Source organism: Vigna unguiculata, chromosome 2 (assembly GCF_004118075.2).
Source record: "Vigna unguiculata cultivar IT97K-499-35 chromosome 2, ASM411807v1, whole genome shotgun sequence".
In the NCBI taxonomy this organism is placed as follows: Eukaryota; Viridiplantae; Streptophyta; class Magnoliopsida; order Fabales; family Fabaceae; genus Vigna; species Vigna unguiculata.
Window position 1 is genome coordinate 30,793,441 of NC_040280.1, and position 23,119 is coordinate 30,816,559.

General features: G+C 31.9%; 4 protein-coding genes across 5 annotated transcripts; all 4 read left to right on the plus strand.

Annotated features, from left to right (window-relative positions):
• Window positions 1-3,607: 3,607 nt before the first annotated feature.
• On the plus strand, window positions 3,608-6,510 carry LOC114173445 (nudix hydrolase 8-like). The gene is made up of 9 exons (XM_028057854.1): window positions 3,608-4,014; window positions 4,224-4,504; window positions 4,667-4,732; window positions 4,834-4,971; window positions 5,115-5,192; window positions 5,272-5,322; window positions 5,412-5,446; window positions 5,563-5,671; window positions 5,763-6,510. Exons 1-9 carry the CDS (start codon window positions 3,879-3,881, stop codon window positions 5,967-5,969), a joined length of 1,101 nt encoding a protein of 366 aa, XP_027913655.1. The 5' UTR covers window positions 3,608-3,878; the 3' UTR covers window positions 5,970-6,510.
• A 1,979-nt stretch (window positions 6,511-8,489) lies between these two features.
• On the plus strand, window positions 8,490-12,301 carry LOC114173449 (deSI-like protein At4g17486). 2 transcript variants are annotated; one of them, XM_028057858.1, is made up of 5 exons: window positions 8,490-8,641; window positions 8,839-9,080; window positions 10,270-10,557; window positions 10,795-10,875; window positions 11,817-12,301. In XM_028057858.1, exons 2-5 carry the CDS (start codon window positions 8,918-8,920, stop codon window positions 11,960-11,962), a joined length of 678 nt encoding a protein of 225 aa, XP_027913659.1. In that variant the 5' UTR covers window positions 8,490-8,641; window positions 8,839-8,917; the 3' UTR covers window positions 11,963-12,301. The 2 variants fall into 2 exon arrangements, with proteins under 2 accessions (XP_027913659.1, XP_027913661.1); XM_028057860.1 differs by having other exon boundaries at window positions 8,508-8,733.
• Window positions 12,302-12,828: 527 nt separating this feature from the next.
• Window positions 12,829-14,110, plus strand: LOC114173448. The gene is made up of 2 exons (XM_028057857.1): window positions 12,829-13,663; window positions 13,803-14,110. The coding sequence occupies exons 1-2, from the start codon at window positions 13,030-13,032 to the stop codon at window positions 13,916-13,918; spliced, it is 750 nt and encodes a 249-aa protein (XP_027913658.1). The 5' UTR covers window positions 12,829-13,029; the 3' UTR covers window positions 13,919-14,110.
• Window positions 14,111-16,771: 2,661 nt separating this feature from the next.
• On the plus strand, window positions 16,772-21,838 carry LOC114173446 (palmitoyl-protein thioesterase 1-like). The gene is made up of 12 exons (XM_028057855.1): window positions 16,772-16,999; window positions 17,452-17,536; window positions 17,678-17,729; window positions 17,814-17,834; window positions 17,933-17,986; window positions 18,749-18,799; window positions 19,451-19,513; window positions 20,349-20,414; window positions 20,499-20,537; window positions 20,811-20,933; window positions 21,039-21,131; window positions 21,243-21,838. Exons 1-12 carry the CDS (start codon window positions 16,912-16,914, stop codon window positions 21,582-21,584), a joined length of 1,077 nt encoding a protein of 358 aa, XP_027913656.1. The 5' UTR covers window positions 16,772-16,911; the 3' UTR covers window positions 21,585-21,838.
• Window positions 21,839-23,119: the final 1,281 nt, after the last annotated feature.

Genomic DNA, 23,119 nt, shown 5'->3' on the forward strand with positions numbered 1-23,119 from the left:
CTACATAACGTGCAGACAACCTATTCATTAAGATTGAAGATACTGCAGAAACAAAACCTTGGATTTGTTTATTTACATGCTAACATATAATAGATATATGCAAGAGCGTAAATTGTTTAATAAATATGGAAATAACAAGAAACGATTGTGGCTAAGAATAACCAGAATGGAAATGCTTAACAATGGAAGGTAACGTAGCCAGAAAATGAGAGGTTCGGATCTCAGAACAGTGCTTTCTTGCTTGCCAGCCATTATGGAAACACTATCTAACTACGATTGTAACCATTTTTGTTTATGTTTTCCACGGCTCAACCAAAAACAATGAAGATACAAAAAGAAGAATAAATATTATAATTATGTTTAAGATAGTATATATTTTTGAATTTTATGATACTGAACTTAAAAATTATATAAAAAAAAAAATGGACTTATTTGATAATATAGCACATGTCAATTAAAGAAAGAAAATAAAACTCTACAGAGTTCTTTTTCAACTGAAGACTCTTTCCTACTTTTGACTTTATACGTTACTTTTTTTAGAAACTCAGCAGCAGGTTTATAAAAAAATAAAGTTAAATTTTTTGGCCAAATAATTAATAAGTGATGAGAGAAGTTTTTGAGTTTTGTTATTTTTGAGAGGTTTATTTAATGGGCATGGGCCATGACGTTGTCTGAGTGTCACCTTTTTATTCAAAATTCAACCTGAGATGACTCCTGAAAAATAAAAAAGTCGGAATATTTTATGTTATCCACTCATTAGATTCAACGGTTACCTAAACTTGTCATCCTTTCATGTTTCGTAGTTTCTTTCTCCACCCCAAACCTTCTCCTGTACTCTAATCAAAAATATAAAATGGATTTTAAGATCCGTTTTATAAATTTTCATGTTTTTTTATGAAACGGATTTTGGAATCCGTTTCAGAAAAAGTATGAAACGGATTTCAAAATCTGTTTCAAAAAAAAAAATTAAAATTTGTGAAACGGATCTCGAAATCTATTTCAGAAATGTATGAAATGGATTCCGAAATCCGTTTCAAAAAAAATTAAAATTTGTGAAACGGATTTCGGAATCCGTTTCAGAAAAGTATGAAACGGATTTCGGAATCTATGAATCGGATTTCAAATTCCAGGAAAGTATGAAACGGATTCCGAAATCCGTTTCTAGAAAAAAAATTAAAATTTGTGAAACGGATTTCGGAATCCGTTTCATACTTTTCTGAAACGGATTCCGAAATCGGTTTCAAAAAAAAATATTGTGAAACGGATATCGAAATCCGTTTCAAAAAAGTACGAAACGGATTTCAAAATCCGTTTCTAAAACAAAAAATTAAAATTAAAAACGTGGTTGTCGTTGATGTCGCTGAGGGAGGGGTCGAAGGTAGTGTCGAACTCGACGGCGAAGGAGGTTGGGCTGGGGGAGGGTTGGGGAAGGCCCATGGAGAGGGCGAAGAAGTGGGTGGAGGAGGCGACGAGGAAAGTGAGGCCTTCGCTGGAGGGGCAGGAGGGAGAGGAGAGGATGGAGAAGGAGAAGCGGAAGGAGAAGGAGGTGGTAGAGTTGGTTTGGAAGTCAAGAAAATAGAGGGTTAAAAGAGTAATTATTGGAAGTACAGGAGAAGGTTTGGGGGTGCAAGGAGAAGTCCCCTACATGAACCTTCTTCGATTTGGTAAAGGAGGCTTCCTCAATCCACAACATATAAACCCTGCTTATTGTACCCCCATTAAGATATTTAAATTATTTTTAAAAATATTAAAGAAATACCTTTTCTAATAACTATATCACATCTTAATAATAAAAAGAAAATATCCATAACAGAATAGTAATTCCACATACATTATTAAATTGACAAGAGTATAACATAAAGAAAAAAAAACAATTATGCAAATTGAATTACCCTAAATAATGACATAAAACTCATATATGTGGCATATAGTGTGTGTGGTCAAAGTCGTACCTCGAAACATTTTGATTTTTATATATTCTAAATATTTACGAGAGCTGCTAGAGTGTAATTAGATCACTGGACGTGATATTTTTCTTAAGAATATTCAACACAATTACAACCTAAAATACTCAAACTTAAAATCACCGATTAAGTTTTAGATCAAGTCGTTGCATTTTTTTTCCAACTGTTTGGTATCATCATTATATTCAATAAAGGACTGAAAGTGACAAATCCTGTGATCAATTAGGATTCCAATCGATTATCATATAAGTTTAATTATCTTTTTTTAAGCGCATATTAAGTGTAGGTTAAGGAATTAAAAAATTAAAAGAACTATTTTGTAGTTTTAACATAATAAACAGTCATTTAAATAAAATTATTTTTCTAATTCATAATATTTTATTCTCAAATGAAATAAGGATTACTGTGGGCTGATTTTTTTTTCTTTTTTTTTTATTATATGATGTAAACAATTGCATACACTAGATTGGTACTCAAAATTTGGTACTCAAAATTTATAGTTAAGTTATTCTAATTTTTTGTTAGTTGACGACAACTAAATAAGAAGACAAAAAAGATAACAAACAATCCCACGACTCGATTAACAAAATAATTAAATAATAGGAATGTAATTAAAAATATAATCTTTTTTAGTACTTATTACACCACAACACTGTAATAAAAACTCAATTAAAAGTTTCAAAATTAAAAATTAATGAGAGTGATATAACTATTAATCGGGTGATATGATTGTTATACATATATAGATAGACGTATATTGATGCTATATATATATATATATATATATATATATATATATATATATAATACATCGATATGTTTATTTTAAAAGTATTAAGAAACGATACGTGATACATGTATATCAAAAAATAGACAATAATTCTTTAAAAATATGATAAATATATGATTATTATTGTGTGAATCCAAATTAAAATTATATATATATAAATTATTAACATAAAAAATCATAAATTAATATTATTATAAAAAATTATTGCAATATAAATTATATATTTTATCGATAAGTATTAAGTATTAGATACGAATACCTAATGACATTAATTGAAGTAGCGACACATCAGTTAATAACTTTTATGGGTTGATATTATTGTAATATTATGTTGTTAAATTAGGAGATAAAATAGATATTTTTATTCACTATATTATTTTTCGATTTCTATCACATAAATATACTATTTCAACTAAATATCTCTCTATTTCTTATAACATCATTTCTTTTTACATTAAAGGTCTTACTAACAAGGTAAATGCACCACTTTCATCTCTTTCTTCCTAATAAATTCAATTGTATTTGTTCTTTTCAAATAGCAATTCATGAGATCATTTCACTTTGGCTGAGAATGACATTAAAATTTCATATTCTAAACACGTGCAGTTGCTCCATGACTAGACCTTCCAACAACGTTTTTACCAAATATATAAAAGAAAATACCTTAAAAGTTTCAACAACAACAACATCGGTTCCTGCACAACAGTACCTACTTCCTGTCCTTCCAAAAGAAAGTGACTTCACTGTCATCTTTTATTGGATGACTCGTTTCCCTCCTTCTCTTCATTTGCTACAAAATGATAAATTCATTTTTTTGGTCGGTCAAGTTTTCATGTGACTTTAGGCTTTGTGGATACAATATTTTAAACCGACACCAACAGTTTAACATTGTTCTAAAATTTTGCGTGGCGGTGGCTACTAGCATATTCCAGTGTGGGATAATGCTGTCGTGAATCACCTTGCCTTTATTGCGTGCCCAGTTGGATTATCAAGCTTCTTAACTCAAACATGGGATTGAAGTCAGAGAACACTACCAAGCACCGTAAATCATTTCAATCTGATGCTCTTTTAAGACTAAAGTTTGGAATTTTCACTTCTTATCAAGCTTGCGACTTTTGATATTGATGGAGCTGAGTTCATTCTCTTCCACTTCTGCGTGCATTTCTGAGATTGTAAATGCGGGAAGAACAAGAATCTATTCATCTTTGCTCTCTAATTTCAGCAGCGTTAGATTCTCCAGACAGCTCAACTGTTTCGGAGGTAACACCAAATAAAGCCTCACTCAGGCTTTTCTTTCTATTGGTTCTTCAGTTTTTGTATGTGTACGGATAAAAACATGCATGATTAGTATAATTTGAGGTTGTTTCGTATACATAATTTTATATGCTTCATTCATTATGGTGTGTCTATAATTTACATTTTGATAATAATTGGTGCTGGGTTTTTTACTCTGCTATGTTCAATGTCAGGGTTATTTCTAAGGAACTATGAAGCCTTGAATAACATTTACATGACTCATAGAGATGTCATCAGTTTAGTTGGTCGAGATAATCTTGCTGCAGAAACGAGTTTCCATCATATGAATGGCATAAATGGCTCAACTTCTAGCTTGGTTTACAGAAACCTGAAAGTACTTGATGCGTTTGATGATGTGTATGAAGGGATTGTAGTTGATTCAGATGGGTTACCAGACGACCCCACTAACTTCGCAGCTATTCTGCGTTTTTCTCTTTCTCATTGGAAAAAGATGGTAAAATCTCTGTCATGTTCCTGGAACATCTAGCAGAGAAAATGTTGTCAATTCCTCTGAAATTAGCTTCTTTTAACTATAACAACAAGAGAAGTTTATATATAGTGTAACTGGGGAATGAAAGGCATGAAGTATTGACATAGGGTTATGTGATGATTGCAGGGAAAGAAGGGGATTTGGCTTAAATTGCCTATAGAGAAGTCTGAACTTGTTCCAATAGCTATTAAGGTAACATAACTAATTGGCTATGAAAGTGTTTTGTCATATATTCAGTTCTTACTGTGCTATTAATTATAGAAGAGTTGTTGAACCTATGCCTCTTCTCTCAGGAAGGCTTTGGATACCACCATGCGGAACCAGGATATGTGATGTTAACATACTGGATTCCTGAAGGACCTTGCATGCTTCCATTCAATGCATCACATCATGTAGGAGTTGGGGGATTTGTCATAAATCACAGAAATGAGGTACTAACATCAAACTCATGTAAATGACACTGAATCAAAAAACATAGAAAGCAAACTTTAGTTGATTTTTTCCTTCTATATGAGCTAAGTTAATTTATTTAAGCACTTGCATTGAGATAGTTTCATCTTATAAATTTTTGAAGGTGCTTGTAGTCCAAGAGAAGTACTGTGCTCCTGCAAATCGTGGTCTTTGGAAGATACCAACTGGTTTTGTTCTACAGGTAGTTAAGTTTCACTTCACCCAAGTTTCTTAAATGCTTCAGAAATAAAAATGTTTTTACCAGTCTTAACTTTTGGCAGTCAGAGGAGATATATGCAGGAGCCGTAAGAGAAGTGAAGGAAGAAACTGGGGTGAGAATATTGAATTTGTTCATGCTGCATAATATAGCATCATTGCTTAAATCAGTGTTTTCTTTTACTGCCTTTTCCCCATGTTGCAGATTTGTACCGAGTTCATTGAAGTCATAGCATTCAGGTAAGAGCATGATCCACACTCACTTTTATGTAATCTTAGAAAGTTTAAATAACTTCGAATGATTCTTGTGATTTTCATAACCAACAAAGTTTGATTGATTGCATCACAAATTGCAGACACGCACACAAGGTGGCGTTTGAGAAGTCAGATTTGTTCTTCATCTGCATGTTAAGACCCCTGTCAGTTGAGATCATTGTTGATGATCCTGAAATTGAAGCTGCGAAAGTTAGTAAAATCACAAACTGATGGCATACTTGTCCCAATCCTGGTTTTTTGTTTTGCTAATTCAGAATAATTGATGTGATGTTTTATGCAGTGGATGCCTCTAGTTGAGTTTGTAGAGCAACCACTTCTCCAAGAAGATTCAATGTTCAAAAAGATCATAAATATCTGCATTGCTTGTGTGGAGAAGCGTTACGGTGGATTATGTGCACATAACATGGTTTCCAAACTTGATGGCAAGTCATCTTCCCTGTACCATAATGTCATCAACATAGAAGATATCAACTGTATCAGCAATTAAAGCACTCAAATCTAAAATGCATGTCACTATACTACTTTAATTCTTCTCAAATTTGAGCAACAAGTTGATACCTGAGAGAGATAACCATACACAATAGATACTGATACGCAATTTGTTGAGTAATGAAACTGAGATCTTTAACAGCAACGTTGGAATGTAGCATGCGTAACTCTCACACTTGTTCACCTGTTCCTGGTTTACTGATCACGCCTTTGCAGTGGAAATTTGATTGTGTAGGTACCAACTTCAGCCAAGCAAAATGATTGTTCATCCATTGTGTAACATTCCCTTCTCCCAAAAAACAACAAATTCTCTGAAGAAATGATATTTCCACAAGATACCGTAGCATTAGTGTCAGTAGCATAAGTGTAGTGTGTGCATTTTACCATCAAGTACTCTTGAAGTTCATCGAATAGAGATAAGGCCAAATTATTATATGAGTGTAAATTTTACTTCACACTTCTTAAAATGGTATTAGAACCATGATTTAGAGTCTATTCTAGATCAAAGTTTGTTATTTATTGAGTTTATTGTTTCCTGATATTGGATTATCCATTAATATTTAGTTTTATCTTTGAACTATGAAGTCCAGACACGAACACGGATATAGACACGAGAGATGTATATACCTTGACACGAGAGAGTGTATACATTGAAATGAGATGTGTTGAAAATTTCATATTGATTAGAGATAAAATCAAAAAATCAAATTTACAACTGGTATGTAAATGTAAATCTCACTAGGTTTAAAATTCAGTTTTTAATCATCTAATCCGGTATCATTCAAATTCAAATTTGAAAAATTGGTTTCTTAGAATAAAAATAGTAAATCTTATTTTTCACTTGTACATGTCAGACAAAAAATACGTAATGTATATGTCCTGTCAGACTAAAGTGTTGGACGTGAAAGAAGCTGATAGTTACTTGTGTTTTGTTTTCTATTAACGTATAAACGCTGAACCAAGTGTTTGATTGGTTAGATGCAGGTCATTTTGGATGTGAATTTAGTTAATATTGAATTTTTGTTTCCATCGTTTTCATGATCAACTTATTTAGTGTTACAGCAAATCTTTTATTTATTACAGAGATTATTCCATGAATGAGACTGCAACTGTGTCTGTATTTATTTTGTTTTTGGCATTGTAAATTGAAATTGAATAAGTTCTGCCACTGAATTTGGAGTCAACATGGCGAATAACTTGGAGTGGGTTGGCTTCTTCTCCCAACCAGAGAACGACAACATCATGTGAGATTTCAGAGCTTCTTCATCCATAAAAAAGAAAATTCAATACCTCATTATTAACCTTCAATTATTTCCTAACCAAAATGGTGCTCCATGCCTTGCAATTTTCATTCCACAAAACTATGTAAAAATCATTTTTTTTATTTAGTTTTATATTTTTTTTAAAATCGAATACTATTTTTAAAATTTTACTATAAATAAGTGGAAGAATGAGGAAACTTTTTTAAAGGAAGTGGGTAGTTTATATACATGTACCATCCTAAATCCATTATCATTCCTATTTTTAATTCAACTTAGAACATTAATGTGTAAACACCAATGACATGATATTATTAAATATTTGAAACTATTAGCAGTGTGATCTAGCATGTAAAAATGACAATTATTGTTATGGTTGAAGAAGCCACTCACTTTTTATTTGTAGAAACTAAAACTTCTGTAATTTTCATTTTTTAAATCTTTTTTTATACATTTTTCTATTCATCACCTCTTTCTCGTTCTCTTTCTTCCTTCCATTTTTAGGTTCTTGGATTTTCTCAAAGGTTGCTCTCATTTCTTGTTAGAAATTAGAAATTATTATTTTCTTGAAGAATAGTTTCTAGTTCCATTTTAAGAATACAAAAAATCCCCTTTTTCTTTTTCTAAACCTTAGTTTGAAAAGTTTAACTTATAGATTACTACACCTTTACTCTTGAGCTAAAGTAGACATGCTTATAAAAATCATTCTTTATATTAGTTCCATAAAGGTCAGGGTTGCAACATGGGTCGGTAATTTTATTTATTTTTTAAATCGAAAAATTATATTATATACCGTATTTATACAACAGAGCAATTACAATTATTAAAAAAAGTTTTAGTTAACCATTATAAAGTATCTCTTTCACCTTCATTTATCTGTTTTTTTTTAATTATCAATTTATTTCAAATTAATGCTTTATTTATTATTCTAAACTTAATTTTTATAGTTATTGAAAGAAACAGCTAAACGGTTAAAAATAACGACATATATCATAGAGCAAATACCTCTCTTTTTTTAAATTCAAAATATATTTTTTATATATAAAAAATACTTACTCATTATAAAATTTTAATTATAGAAAAATGATCAACAAGTAAAGGATTAGTAAATATTAAATTTAATTATATCTGTTAACAAGATCTGACGACACAAGAATCTAATTGTTGACTATTGGACTAAAGTCTGAAAGAAAAATAAAAAAGTTATAATTACAAATCTTATTATCCACAGTAATAAATTCAGACAAACCCAACTGTGATTATTGTTATGAGAATAATATAGTTGCAGTGTGAACTCAAATAATGACGGCGAAGCCACTAAACCCAAAACCAACCTAATTTCAAGCACCAAAATTTCCATCTTCAACTTTCATTCCCAATTCTTCTTCAATTTTTCAATCCCCATTCCTACGTAAGTTTTTCTTCCCTTTCGTGGGTTTCTTTTCAGCGATCCTGCTCTACACACCTTCAATGCTCACTTTTTTCATTTCACATTCCAAATATGTGTGTATTTCATCAAATTGAATTCTTACTTTTATATTTCCACCGCAGAATTTCTGGGAACATTGAATTGAATCTCTTTCTTTTGATTAATTGATGCTTCTGCAGGTTTTTAACGGCAAGGGGATGGGGTTGTGATTTGTAATTGGAGAAGGGGGGAGGAAGGAGGACACCGTCCACGGCCACAATGCGGTGGTTTCCGTTGAGTACAACTTCAAGCTCGGAAAGAGAACGAGATAGAGAGAATAATACTACTCGTACTTCGGTGTATCTCAATGTATATGATCTTACTCCCATAAACAATTATCTTTACGTGCTTGGTCTTGGAATATTTCATTCGGGTATTCAAGGTTTGTGTCTGTTTTCCTTATATTTTCTTTCCAGTTCTTTTCCTATCTTTCTTTATATGGATCTTTTTTTCTGTTATTTTTCTTGTCTATGCTTATTCTGGGACGCCGCGGGATATTGCAAATTTTAGCTGGGTTGAAGGTTACCACTAATGAATGAGAGAATTACTTTAATCTACAGTTTATTACAGCAAAGAACTTGTCCCGCCGTATTAGATTACATGTCACCATTCGTCTCAGTTGAAAACCAAAGTTTGAGAATCATTGTTTAGCATGAGGTTTTCTTTGACGGCTTCTTCAAAGTCTTTATAGGTCTCCCTTCTTCTTTCTTCATTTCTTTAGACTAACAGTTAAGGAGAAGGGTTGTGTTAGGCTTTCGGCGAGCCACGTAAAATTTGCCGATTTTCCGACCATGAATTTACAGTTTATCATTGCTAAGAATGTTTGCTTATTAAAAGAAGAGAAATAAAGGGTAATTCTAAATGAAGTTGTTATATAATAAATGAAGTTGCTGTGTGCATTCAACCTGAAACGCGGCAGGTGTTAGAGAGTACGTTATTAGCCTGCATTGTGTATTGTATTATTCTACGATTTGGAACGCATGGTGATGTACCAAGCAGCCGTTACTTTGGCTCCTTAAATTTTTTTACTGAATAATTAATTTGTTTATTTTGCTGTCATGTTCTCTCTTTATTCCTCTCTGATTTTCATCCTTGTATTTTCAACCATTTCTCTTTCTCCTCCTCACCTAGTTTTATGTACTTAAAGTCTGTCAGTGATGAATTTATGAGCCATAGGGTGAATGCTGAACACTGATGTATGTGCTATTTTCGACCAGGTCATCATGCAAAAAGCGTAACACGTTATGTATAGAGTATCGATGGTTTCACGAATGTGTAAATTAATAGTTTAAAGGAGGACAAGACTAAGTGACTTTACCTTCCTTCTTTTTTCTGCTCATGTTTGATTGCTGCTGTTGTTTATTTTTTATATCTAAAATGTGCTTTTTGATACTGTGAACAAACTTGGTTACCTGTTCGATTTTGAATTTAGTTTGTAAGCTGGCCCTGAACGAATTGTTGACAAGGAGCTTGTACATGAATATTGGTCCTGTTTTGTTTTTCATTAGTTCCATTTTTGTTGTTGAATACCATCTTGCAACAACTTTAAAGCTTATTTTTTTCATGAACAGTGCATGATATTGAATATGGATTTGGAGCACATGAATATTCAAGTAGTGGTGTGTTTGAAGTGGAGCCTAGAAGCTGCCCTGGCTTCATCTTCAGACGATCAGTGTTGTTGGGCAGCACTGATATGTCTAATTCAGAATTTCGATCATTCATAGAGCGCCTTTCAGCAAAATATCATGGAGACACTTATCATCTTATTGCCAAAAACTGCAACCATTTTACAGATGAAGTTTGCCAGCATCTAACAGGAAGTTCTATCCCAGGATGGGTAAATCGTATGGCTCGTATAGGTGGGAATCTTTCTGCTTTCTTATTCTTGTTGTAAATCGCAATTTGATTTGCATTAGTAATGCCCATGTGTAGCATACGGTCCAGGTTGCATAGATGTGAATTTCACATTACAGCTGAAATGGGTTATATGAGGACAAGGGAAACAAGCATGCTTACATGGGGTTTCATTTTATGAATCTGCTGATTATGGAGACTAGTTTTGTTCTCATCTAATCATGTGTGATTTAATCTTTTAGGTTCTTTCTGCAATTGTCTTCTGCCAGAAAACCTCCAGGTTGCTGCAGTTAGACATCACCCGGAACGTCTTGCATTTTCTGGTAAGATGTTAGGATTATAAGGTCCAAACTGATTCACATTTTATGGGTTTCTAAAATCTAAAATTAGCTTATGTATAAGTTCTAAACAAAAACTTAGAAGCTATGCGAGAACATCTACAAGTTAACTTATGTTCAAATTAAAACTATATGAAAAAGTTTCTACTAATTAGCTTATGCTTACCTTGTATTTGGACGAAGTAATTCAACAGAGTAATTCATTTATTTGATGAATTTAAAACTCTTTGGAGTAAATTTCGAATTTTCTTTGCTAGAAGTACTCATGAAGAAACTCGTCCACATAGATCCTATGTTTCATTTCATCTTGTTTTATTGGCTATCCAAGAAGGAAAGTATCTGTTACACATGGAGAGTAATCTCTCAAAATATTTTAATAATATTGACAATAATATCATACAACATTCTCAAGATAGGGAGGTATGTGTAAAGAGCAATTATAATTTTTAAGAGCTTAGGTATTTTGGATTTTGTTTATCATTATAGTATGTATTTTGTAAAAGCATTTTTTGATGAAAATATAGATTAGTCTCTTGTCCTCACTATTTTCTTTTCTTAATCCACCACTATATGTAAGCCTAGTATGCATTATCATAAAACGTCCATTTTAATACTTGTGTAAAAAAGGTTGAAGAAAGTATGCACTTCATCATCAACCAAGAAGTAAATGGGGCTTTATTTCTTCCCTTGTGAAAATATCCATGGACACATATTTTATTTTTTAAAACACTTTGATTAATTATTGAAGAATTTGCTTTTGAATTCCTTTTATGTCCAGCAACAACTTGTGGTGTGTTTTACTATAATAGAAATTCTATTGTTGCATTGTTCATTGGATCTTGTAGTATAATGGAGTCTGCTTCCTTGTTCCGTACCTGATTTTAACTAAACCATGTGAGGAAGAATCTAAATTTCTGCCATTGCAGATGATGATGGATCAGGATCGGATGGTCATTCTGCATCCACTGACAGTGAAGAGGATGAGCCTAATCACCATTTGCTAACAGCACCAAACGGTGATGTTGCTTTTCTAAAGGAAAAACCAGTTCGGCTGGCGCGGGAGAACCTATGATTTTAGTTGGTTTACCTTTTCTTTATATTCTTTCTTTGTTCTCTTGGCTTGTACCTATGTATGATCCTACCTTCAGTGCAACGAGTTTCCCAACTGGAATATTTAAGACTCATAATGCATGCTTTGTAGAACAAAGACCATAATCTGTTGTATAATGTCCTGTACGTGTCAAAATAGACTGGTTAGGAGTACAGACAAAAATGTTCAGGTATACTGTTAAATCTGATTCAGTGATTCCTTTCCCAATCCATCTTTTCTGTAACGCACAAAATGACTGATTAATGTAAACCTTGTGTTTGCTCCTTATATGAATGAAAATTTCATCAGTTGAAAGTGTCACGCAAAGCTGGATGCTCTATTTTTCTTTTACAATGACAACTGCTATAAAGATAGATTCTTGGTAAGTATGTAGACATATACGACTTGCTCATTCGTAAGAAACACGTTGTTGAGTGCTTAAATTAATTTTACATTAGTCTTGGTTTTCCCCATTCTTTCTTCTTCAAACAGGCACCCCCTGAGTTCTTCCATATAATCAGTTCTATTAATCAAATAATTCATCCAAAATTTTTTATTTGGATACCATTATCTTCAGCCGATTGGTTGGTTTATACGGTAGTCATTATTAAGTGACCTAACATGAACATTCCTAAACTGCATGCTGTCCAAAACCGTTGACGAAGATGACTACTCCAAGTCAAGCAAATTAGCCAGAAAAATTTAGTTAAAATAGTGGAAGAAGTACGATGAATTGGTCAACAATTGAAGTTCGGACACTTGATGTGACTTTTGAAAAGTTTATTCTACCTGTTCGCTCCTTTACAAATTGCTTACATTACCCCCATCAGAAGCTTGTTGAAGCCTGCAAGAAACCAATGCTTTTAATTCTTTTTGCAAAGTTCTTCTAGGCGGCTGAAGTTTCTTTACAAAGTCTAGATCCATTTGTTTATCTTGGTCTTCGTCCCCACCTACCACGTACACTTCATCATTAACATAGAAAAATAAAACGCCTCCTATATTCTATTCCCTTGGTAAACTTGACCCAGCATCCTCTGCAGTCTCAACTGATGGGTGGATTCATCATCCTCTTCGTCTTCTGTGTTCTCTTCTTGCAAAGCTCTGTTCTTGAGGTGACCCATGCAAGGTTCGTCCAACCAACAAAGTGTGGAGATTCAGGTCCTGACATCCACTATCCATATCAGATAAAAGATCAGCACCAGCACTGTGAGTCCCCTTCTGGTTTTGAGCTTCTTTGCAGAGATAACCTCACCACCATCCACTTTCCATCTTATGGAGATTTAGAAGTGAAGTCTATCACGTACGACACCAGAAACATTCACCTCCTTGACCCCAAAAAATGTGTCCATCGTGTCTTTCTGAACCTCAATCTCTCCCTCACCCCCTTCCACTATTTTTATGCTCTGAAAAACTACACATACCTCAATTGCTCCACCACCCTCCCACCTCCTTTCCTGGAGATTCCATGTTTAAGTGCTGCTAGTTATCATGTCTACACAGTTGACCCTGCACTACCTGTGCCAGGTTCATGTGCAGGACTTAAAACCGTTGCCATTCCTTTTGCATATAGCCCTTATCTCTCGGACAGTAAACTCGGTCTTAGATTAACATGGGACATGCGTGAACCTCAAGACAGGGGAACAACAAACGGTGCTAGAGGTTCCCACACATCGCGTAACACAGGTAAACTATAAACTATTTTTTTTTTCTTGCTTTCCCCTTGTTGAAAATTTGGAATGAATAGTTTTGACATCACTGTTTCTTCAGATCATCACTCTTTAGTTTTCGATTTTCTTAACGATGTTATTGTTGGGTTGTGCAGTTATTGGATTCAGCATGTTTGTTTTTGTGATGGCAATGTTATTGCTTATAAGCACAAAGATTCGTGTTGCCGCCAGGAATAACCATCAGAAAGAAGGGCAGTTATTGCATAGTTAGACAGATTTCTGGCAGACAGTAATAGACTTTTTCAACATTATTCCTTAGTTACGTAATATCTCTTATATTTATCTTCTAGCTTTTCCTGTTACACTTCCCAGTTAAATATATTTTCCTCTTGTCTCACGTCAGAAGAAACCTAGCACTCAGTGTACGATATTGAATGACATCATTTTCTCCTCTTACCATTTATTTCTTCCGCGATACTTCTTACTTCATCTTTGTATATCTTAATTAAAATATTGTTCTTTTATATATATATATATATATATATATATATATATATATATATATATATATATATATATATATATATATATATATTACTTCACAAGGAAATCATCAATTCGATTCTTGAGTGGGAGAATTTATGTTTACTAATTCATTCACTTGCTCAATTCTAAAAACGTACTCATATTAATATTTGAATATTAGGATTAAATATCTCTTTAATTTCTTGAATGTAAAATTGAAATCGGATATGTTTCGAATTTTGATTAAGTCTAATTCTCAAATTCTAAAAATAAATAAAATAGTTTTTCTAATTCTCGGTATGATTTTTGTTCAATCGTTTTAAATAACGTGTTGGGTTGACGTTTAAGATATTTACATGATTCGATAAATTCCAATTTAAATATTTATACTTAAATCAAAATACATAATTAAAAGATGATTAGATATATTTCAATTTTATGTCTAAGTCAGAAATTAAAAACATATCAATTCCTTGAACTTTACTACTAAATGGCACAATCATCACTGGTTCAAGATCAAAGTTGGTTCTTGAACTTATATATTTTAGTGATAAAATGATCCCACAGAACTTAGTAGCAGGAGATTATTTGATGACTTTTTATACAGTCAAGGACTATAAAAAAAATCTGGATGTTGATTAAATTGACAGTGTGGTCTACGAGTAAAATAATAAAATTGATCATTTATCTCATTACTGACGAGGAAATGAAAGAAGCGAGATTACACTACACTCAATGAGAATGATGAAAATAGAAGCCAATTTATACATACTTAGGGTAGGGAACACTTTTGTGAATCCGTAACAATAAGACAAAAAGACGGAGGTAGGTAATAGGGAATCGTGTTGAATTAATATTTGAATAATGGCTGCTTCTTCCTGCAATTCTATAATTTCAACTTGCATGTATTTTCAATTTTCAATTTTATTTTTTAGTTTAGCATTTTCATATTTTAGTTTCGGAATGCATAATTTCAAAATATTTTAGAATGTACACTTTATAATACAAATTTGTATTTTAGATTGTTTATTTCAAAACAAGGCCATGAATCTGAAATAAAAGTGAAAAGAGAGTGGTGTGGGACTAGTGTAGAGAGAAGAAACTGCTTTGAATAATAAGCTTTGGAGTCCAATTCCAAGCCCTAGCTTTCATAAAGGCCCATTTAAGTTACCAAAGCCCAAACCAAAAATACTTTGTTATTGTACATCAAGTTTTGGCTCCTAAAATTTTCATATCAAAATTTAACACTGAAAATACTCCTTCATTATATCGACAAATTATTTGTGTTGCCTTGGTCTTGTTAATACAAATTATTTTATAAAACATCCACAGATTAGATAAATAAATAAAAAACTATTAAATTAATATATTTAAGGATTTATGTATCAATCTGGTTCCTATGAGTGTTTTATTTATTGTTTGTTAAATGTCATATCTGCCAACATAGACCAACCAACCACCCAGATAAATAAAACATTTGGTGGTTGGTACTAATTCCTATTGTGTTCATTTAATCCATTCACATTGAATTTTTCTCCCCATTTTTTTCATCATAAGTCAAACAAATCAGTGTAAATAGCATTTAATTATCTGTGTGCTACTCACTTAATTCCTCCTTTGTCATTTATGAACTTAACAAAAAAGTTGTCTATCCATTCCAGCTCATAACACAACTTTCCTTTTTTCAATGAATGAAATTTCACTAGTTTTATTTTATTTCAAATCATACTATTTTATAACATTAAAATATACATATTTTGTAACTATTATTTCAAAGAAAAGTTTCATTGTCTTCGTTCTAAAGTCTTTTAAAAGTTTTGGGTTTAAAATAACAGATTATTTTTAATATTTTTTCAGAAAATATTGCAATTCATAATTACAAACAACGAATCATAATAAAAATCATATTAAAAAAAGGCAAACAAATCATTTATTCTAAATACACGTTAATTGCGTACTTTTTGTCAACACATATCACAGTTTTAAGTAGGGATGACAATGGATCGTGTCGAGTACGGATAGTGCCTACCTGCAATCTGACCCGCAAAAAAAAAATTCGCCCATTACTCGTCCGTTTACTCGTCAGGTATCCGCTTAAAAAATATTCGCGGATATTTTTAAAACTTGCGGGTATCCATGGATACCTGATACCCGCAAATATTTAAAAAATATATATTTTATAAAAAAATTAATATAAAAATTAAAAAAATAAAATTATAATTATAATTAAATTTGACATAATAAAATATACTTTTAATATTAATTTTAACTTAATAAAATATAAATTAAATTTTAATTTTAATTTTGTGCAGGTAACGAATACCAAATAGTATGATACCCGCACTCAACCCATTTATAAACGGATAATAAAATATCCGCTATCCACTACCTGCAAATAATAAATACCAATGGTTACTGACTATCGACTATGAATTTTATCCCCATATATCCGCAAACGTAAATATTTTTGTCATCCTTAATTTTAAGATTATCTCTTATATAATAATATACATGCTGTTTAAAAAAAATAAAATATAAATTAATATTTTTTAAAATAAAGATATTTAAATTAAAACCCTTTTAGCTTCCTTTCATCTCTTTCTTGTCTCGTGCTGCACGCTACCAATCTGAACCCAACAAGTAGCAGTTAGCAGTTGCTGGTAGCCTTCACTAACAGAAAAAAAAAACCTTCCTTTTCCTAGTCTCACAGAATCGGACACTCGTTCTGTTCATACCGTTATGGCTCTTCCTTCAATATCTTTTTTCTTCATCTTCACCTCCTTCATCTTCTCCGTCTCACACTCTATACCCTTCATTGTAATTCATGGTAAGTTTCTTTTCTTTTCAGTTTTTCAATCTGTTTATATAACCACTACATGGTGTTCTTGCTTTTTGTCTTGATTGAACTTACTAGGGAGTCCAATTCTTATTACTTTTTTGTTGAGGTTTTCGTTTCATGTTATGTCCTTGTTTGATGGGGTTGAGGAAAGTGTCTTCCTTTTGCCCGCCCGGAGATTCTAACGAATCAGTAGATATTTAAAAAAAAAAAAAACTATTTTCACTGTACACTCTTTTTTTCTACCCTATTTTTAGTTAATCAATTGTCTTAGATTACGTTTGACCAAAAAATGTTAGAGTTACCTGGTTCATTTTAGATGGATTCAGCATTGTATATTGGAATTTTCTTGAACTCTGATTTACCTGGTTGTGATTGAATTCTAGTTTTGGCATGCCATGCCTTTTAGTTGAATTATAGACTACACTGGTTCTTGATTGCAGGAATTGGGGATCAGTGCTCTAATCGCGGATTGAAAAGATTCACTGAGGAATTGAGCAGCTTTTCTGGAGTTGAAGGATATTGCGTGTATGTTTGTATAACTTTTTGTATTAATTTCTTGTAAAGGAATTTCTTTCCACTATCTTCCATTGCCTTTTTTTATCTTCTGAAAGTAGACTGTAATGTAATGTTGATTTCACCACTGATAAAGTTCCCCTATTTCTTCAGCGAGATTGGCAATGGATCATGGGATTCATGGTTTGTGTCTTTGAAAGAGCAGGTAATAGGTCAGAAGGATTTGCCGTATTGGAGGTATTTGAAGTATTGACTATTTTCTAACTTATCATCTTTTCCTTGTATGCAGGCTGATATTGTTTGTGAAAAGGTGAGAAAAGGATTTCTGCTAAGTTGTGATACTGATAACACTTCACATTTCTAGGCTTTTGAATTTAAACTTGCTACTCCACTTCCCAACATGTACAGGTGAAGAAAATGAAAGAATTGAAGGAAGGGTACAACATTGTTGGACTTTCCCAGGTAAAGCATGAGAGTTGGGATTTTCTTCATTTTTCTCTTGTTATGTTCATGTAAAGTGGATCATAGTGGGATGAGACTTTTGTTGTTGTAGTAAGTGCAAGAGAGTGCTGATTATTGCTCTATTATATTGGAAAGCATTTGATCATTATCACATCACATCATTTATAAAAAAAAAAAAAAACTTTGATGGCGTCAACAAAGTTGGGAAATTATATTTGAGAGAACCATGTCTGTTTGTCGTAAAAACTGAAGTTGAATAGAGTTTCATAAGCTTTATTAAATTTCCAACTTGTCCAATGAAATTATATATCTTAGTCACCATTCAGCTTCATCAGTGATCTTCTTTCGAATGCCTATATATTTCTATTCCTCCTTCTTTGCTGCATTACTACAAGCCCTTGTGGTTAAAATACATCCTTGACATAGTTGTGTCTGTCCTTTAAGGCTTGCTTTATGTGAAAAAGTGTTTATTGTCAGCTGCAAAGGTTTGAATAAGGCAAGTCCCCTTAGCAAAATATATGGTGATTGGTAAAGATTATATCTTCACTTTATTCTTCTCACTTATGTACATTTTTTACTATGTTTTCGAGTTGTGATAACGTATTAAAAACGCTTCACATCGTTTATGTACTTATTTACTGAAAAGAGTGATCGATATACTACTGCGGCAGATGACCAATATCCAATATCCAATCTTCACCTTTATTCTTTTTTATAGTTTTAGATCTGTTGTGATTCATTCTTGAATTTATCTTCTTGCAGGGAAATTTAATTGGTCGAGGCGTTGTGGAATTTTGTGAAGGAGGACCTCCCGTAAGAATCCACAAGTTTAGATGTGCAATTCTTATTTTAATTTTCGTAACTTATTGCTTTATCTGTGTTTCTACATATTTCACTCTTAACTGTACTTGCACATATTCATAATCAGATATATACACGTGAGAAATTAGGAAGTCTGGTCCATAATTGAGAGGCAATAACTCAAATTGTATGATTTTACTACTTGTCTATTTTAAAGTAAGGTTTCAGTTCAAAGAAAAAAAGTGACTGGTGCCAAGAAAATGAAGAGAGATTATTTCTGACAAATTCGTGGTTTGTTATACATGTGCATATGCATTTTTTAATTTACAATTGGAGCTTTTATTATGTAGTTTTAGTCTAACCTTTCATTGTTTCTTATTATGATGACAGAAATAGAAATGCTATTCTTTTATTTTCAAAATGTTATTCATCTTTCATTGTTTCAAAATAATAAGAAATGGAAATGCTATTCATGTTCTTTTCAAATGTATCAATTTAGTTCTTCCTTCTTATTGTTCTTCTCTTCTTTCTTTCATATTTATGAGTATTCCTCTCTGTCTCTCTCTGTATTCTTCTTTTCTGTATATTTAGTCTCTATAAATTCCCATCCTTGTCAATTTATTCATGGGATTTCTTCTTTCTTCCTTCTTATTTTTGGAACAGGTGAAAAACTTCGTTTCTTTAGGAGGCCCTCATGCTGGTACTGCTTCAGTTCCCCTATGTGGTGTGAGTATCATTGTTCTTTTCCAGCAAGATACCTTTACAATTTCTGTCTTCTATTGACTTTGGAAATACCATACGCTATATCATCAATTTCCTTTGTCTTGACACCACCCCATTGAATCAGTCACCACACCAATTATTTCATTCGAAGGTCGCAAGAAGAGATACAAAGAATGTTAGTGTAAATGTTAGAATTGGATTCGAATGCTTGTGTATTATTTACTGAACTTGTTGGACAATAGCAGAGATGATTACAAAAAAGATAAGAGTAAAACTCAAGCAAAAAGGAAAAGAAAATAGACCTTTGTTGAATAGTCATCAGAGAATACTTGACATTGAATTGTTTATATTAGCTTAGTTAATTTTGTCCACTAAATTGACAGTGGAAAAAAATTGACTGTTTCTTAAGATGTAACAGGATCATATATTTTTTTTCTGTTTTATTTTCTATATTTTATTATTGATATATGTTACCCAAAGTCGTTTTTTTCTTTCCTTAATCTTTTGATATCATGAAAGAGAGTGAAACAATGTAAATTTTAATCTTTTTATAGTGTTATCAAATAAATTTTTAAAACTCTTGCATTTTGTCTTGTTTTATATCCATATATATGCACTTCTTCCTTTTACAGCGTGCTTTAGATTCACTGTTTAGTGTTTAGTTAATGCCCCGTGTTATGGTTGCTTGCATCATCTTACAACATTGAACTTGATGTCATGTCTCTGAAAAGTATTGGTCATGCTGCTAATATGTGCAAAAGAATAAATTAGAAAAATTCAATATATATTAAACTTCTATTTTGCCTAGTTCTAATGATTTTTAGTGTTGTTTCAACAGTCAGGTATCTTTTGCATTCTCGCGGACCAACTAATCAAGGGAGAGGTTTACAGTAGCTATATTCAAGTATTATTCATTCCCACCTTTTTTTTTTTGTCTTTTATCAGATCTCTACTGTCTCTGATTTACCTCAATTTTAAAATATTGCAGGAACACTTGGCTCCTAGTGGCTATCTTAAATTACCGAATGTGAGTTAGACTGTGCTAAATAATTTATAAGTTGTGTGATATCTAATAACTTGTTTATTTATCTAACAAATGCAAATTGATTGATAAAAAGTCATCCTTGTTAGTTACTTTTTTTAGTTTTCAATCTCAAATATGTTTTTCTGCGATGGAATAAACTGCTGAGCTTCTAGTTGTTTTTACTCACCATTCAGCTACACAATTTCATGTATCTTAGCTATTCATATGCTTTAAATTTGCTCAAAACCTTGAAATTGGTGTAAACTTTGATTCCAGGCCATACCTGAGTATTTGGAGAACTGTAGATTTCTTCCAGTGCTTAACAATGAAATACCAGACAAGAGAAATTCCACTTACAAGGAAAGATTCAGTAGCTTGCAGAATTTGGTACTTATCATGGTAAGTCCTCTAAAGTTATTTTTGTTGATATTGTGAGTAGAATATAGCTAATTCATTTCATAAGGAAAAGTTACATAATTATCTTCTTATGCTGTACATTAACAGTTTGAGCACGACACTGTTCTAATACCAAAGGAAACTTCCTGGTTTGGATATTACCCAGATGGCTACTTCAACCCAATTTTACCTCCACAATCGGTATGATCCTTAATTCAACTTTGTTTTCTTATATCATGTACTTGGAAGTGATAGTGCATCAAATAAGCAAAAAATATTAAAGTTGTTTTACTGTATTAATCTGCTTCACAGACACAACTCTACATTGAGGATTGGATAGGCTTAAGAACTCTAGATGAAGCTGGTAAAGTTCACTTCGTAAGTGTTCCAGGAAAGCATCTCGGAATCTCCGAACCAGATATGAAAAAATATGTGGTGCCATATTTGAAGGATCAAACATCCCAAGAACATAGCATCAATGAAGTTAGGTTCAGAATGCGAGGAGTTAATCAGAAAGTTGTTCAGAGCAACACGATGGAGGTAGAACCATCAACCACTCCATTACTTGATGGATCATTGTCATATTCGTGGCCTGCACCATTCAAGGCTTTCGTTGGAGGATTGATTGGCATGAATGAAGAGAAATCCACATAAAGGAAACAATCACATTACACTTCATTGTTAAACTAAATCTATTCAATTGAACAAAAAAGTTTGTTGTGTGCTGGGTTGTGATTCATCAAAATAATTCAGTTGCATCATATTAGATAGATATAGCATAAGAGTATCATAATATTCACATTAGTTTAGTTGATGATGATCAAAATGCTTTACCTGGAAGGCTTAGCTTCTATCTTTTGTAGTCTTTAACACCTAATTTTGTTTAACTTCCTTCTACATTATTTTTTAATAGGTTTAATTATTGGGATCATACCCATTTTGGTTCGAAAATTTCAAAATGGTACTCACTTTGAATTTTGTCTCAATTTAGTATCTAATTTTGATTATTGCATTAGTACCCTCCGTTAAGTCTTCACAAATATCGTTAACTACATTGCCACGTGTCAGCCTCTGGATTTTTTAATTTTTTAAAATTTTTTTTAAAATTTTTTTAAAATTTTTTTTAAAATTTTTTTAAACTTTTTTTAAAATTTTTTTATAATTTTTTTATAATTTTTTTTTTAAATTGCCACGTGTCAAATCTTTGATGTGACACGTGACATTGTCAGTGACACGGTAGCGCCACGTGTCTACCTAGCAAGTGTCATTGTCTTCATTTCAACTTAGTATCCACACGTGTCTATTTGTTTCAATTTAGTATCCATATATGTTTATTTGTTTCAATTTAGTACCCAATTTATTTGTTTGAATTTTATTCAAATGTTTTTTTAAATGGAGAAATATTGTATCTCTTTTAAGACAAAATTTATTATTTATATAAATGTTATATTGATATTTGTTACTAAAAATGAGTTATAAAATTAAGTATTAAAATTTATATTAAAGTTAATGGTAAAAGTCATGAATAACATAATTGTAAGTCATTTTTAATAACAAATATAAATATAACATTTATATAAATAATAAATTTGGTCTTAAGGGAGAAACAATATTTCTCTATTTTGTAAAAAAATATTTAGACAAAATTAAAACAAATAAATTGGGTACTAAATTGAAACCAATAAACATATATGGGTACTAAATTGAAACAAATAAACACATGTGGGGACTAAGTTGAAATGAAGACAATGACATTTGTCAGGTACCTTATACCGTGGCACGTGTCAACAAGGATTTGACACGTGGCAAAAAAAAATTTTAAAAAAATAAAAATTAAAAAATCCAGATGTTGACACGTGGCAAGGTAGTTAATGCTATTTGTGAAGACTTAACGGAAAGTACTACATTGATGCAATAATCAAAATTGGGTACTAAATTGACACAAAGTTCAAAGTGGGTACCATTTTGAAATTTTCGAACCAAAATGGGTACATCCGAGTAATTAAGACTTTTTAATATATACTTATATATATAAAAAAAAAAACAATTCAGAATTATGTTTAGTGCCGGGCCCAAATGGTCATAGAAGTTGGGCCCAAATGGATAATAGTCAGAGAAGTTGGGCTCAAACTATTTTTTGGTTTAGTAAGGAGGTTAACTTAGTACTTGAAAGTTGAGTTTGAGAACTA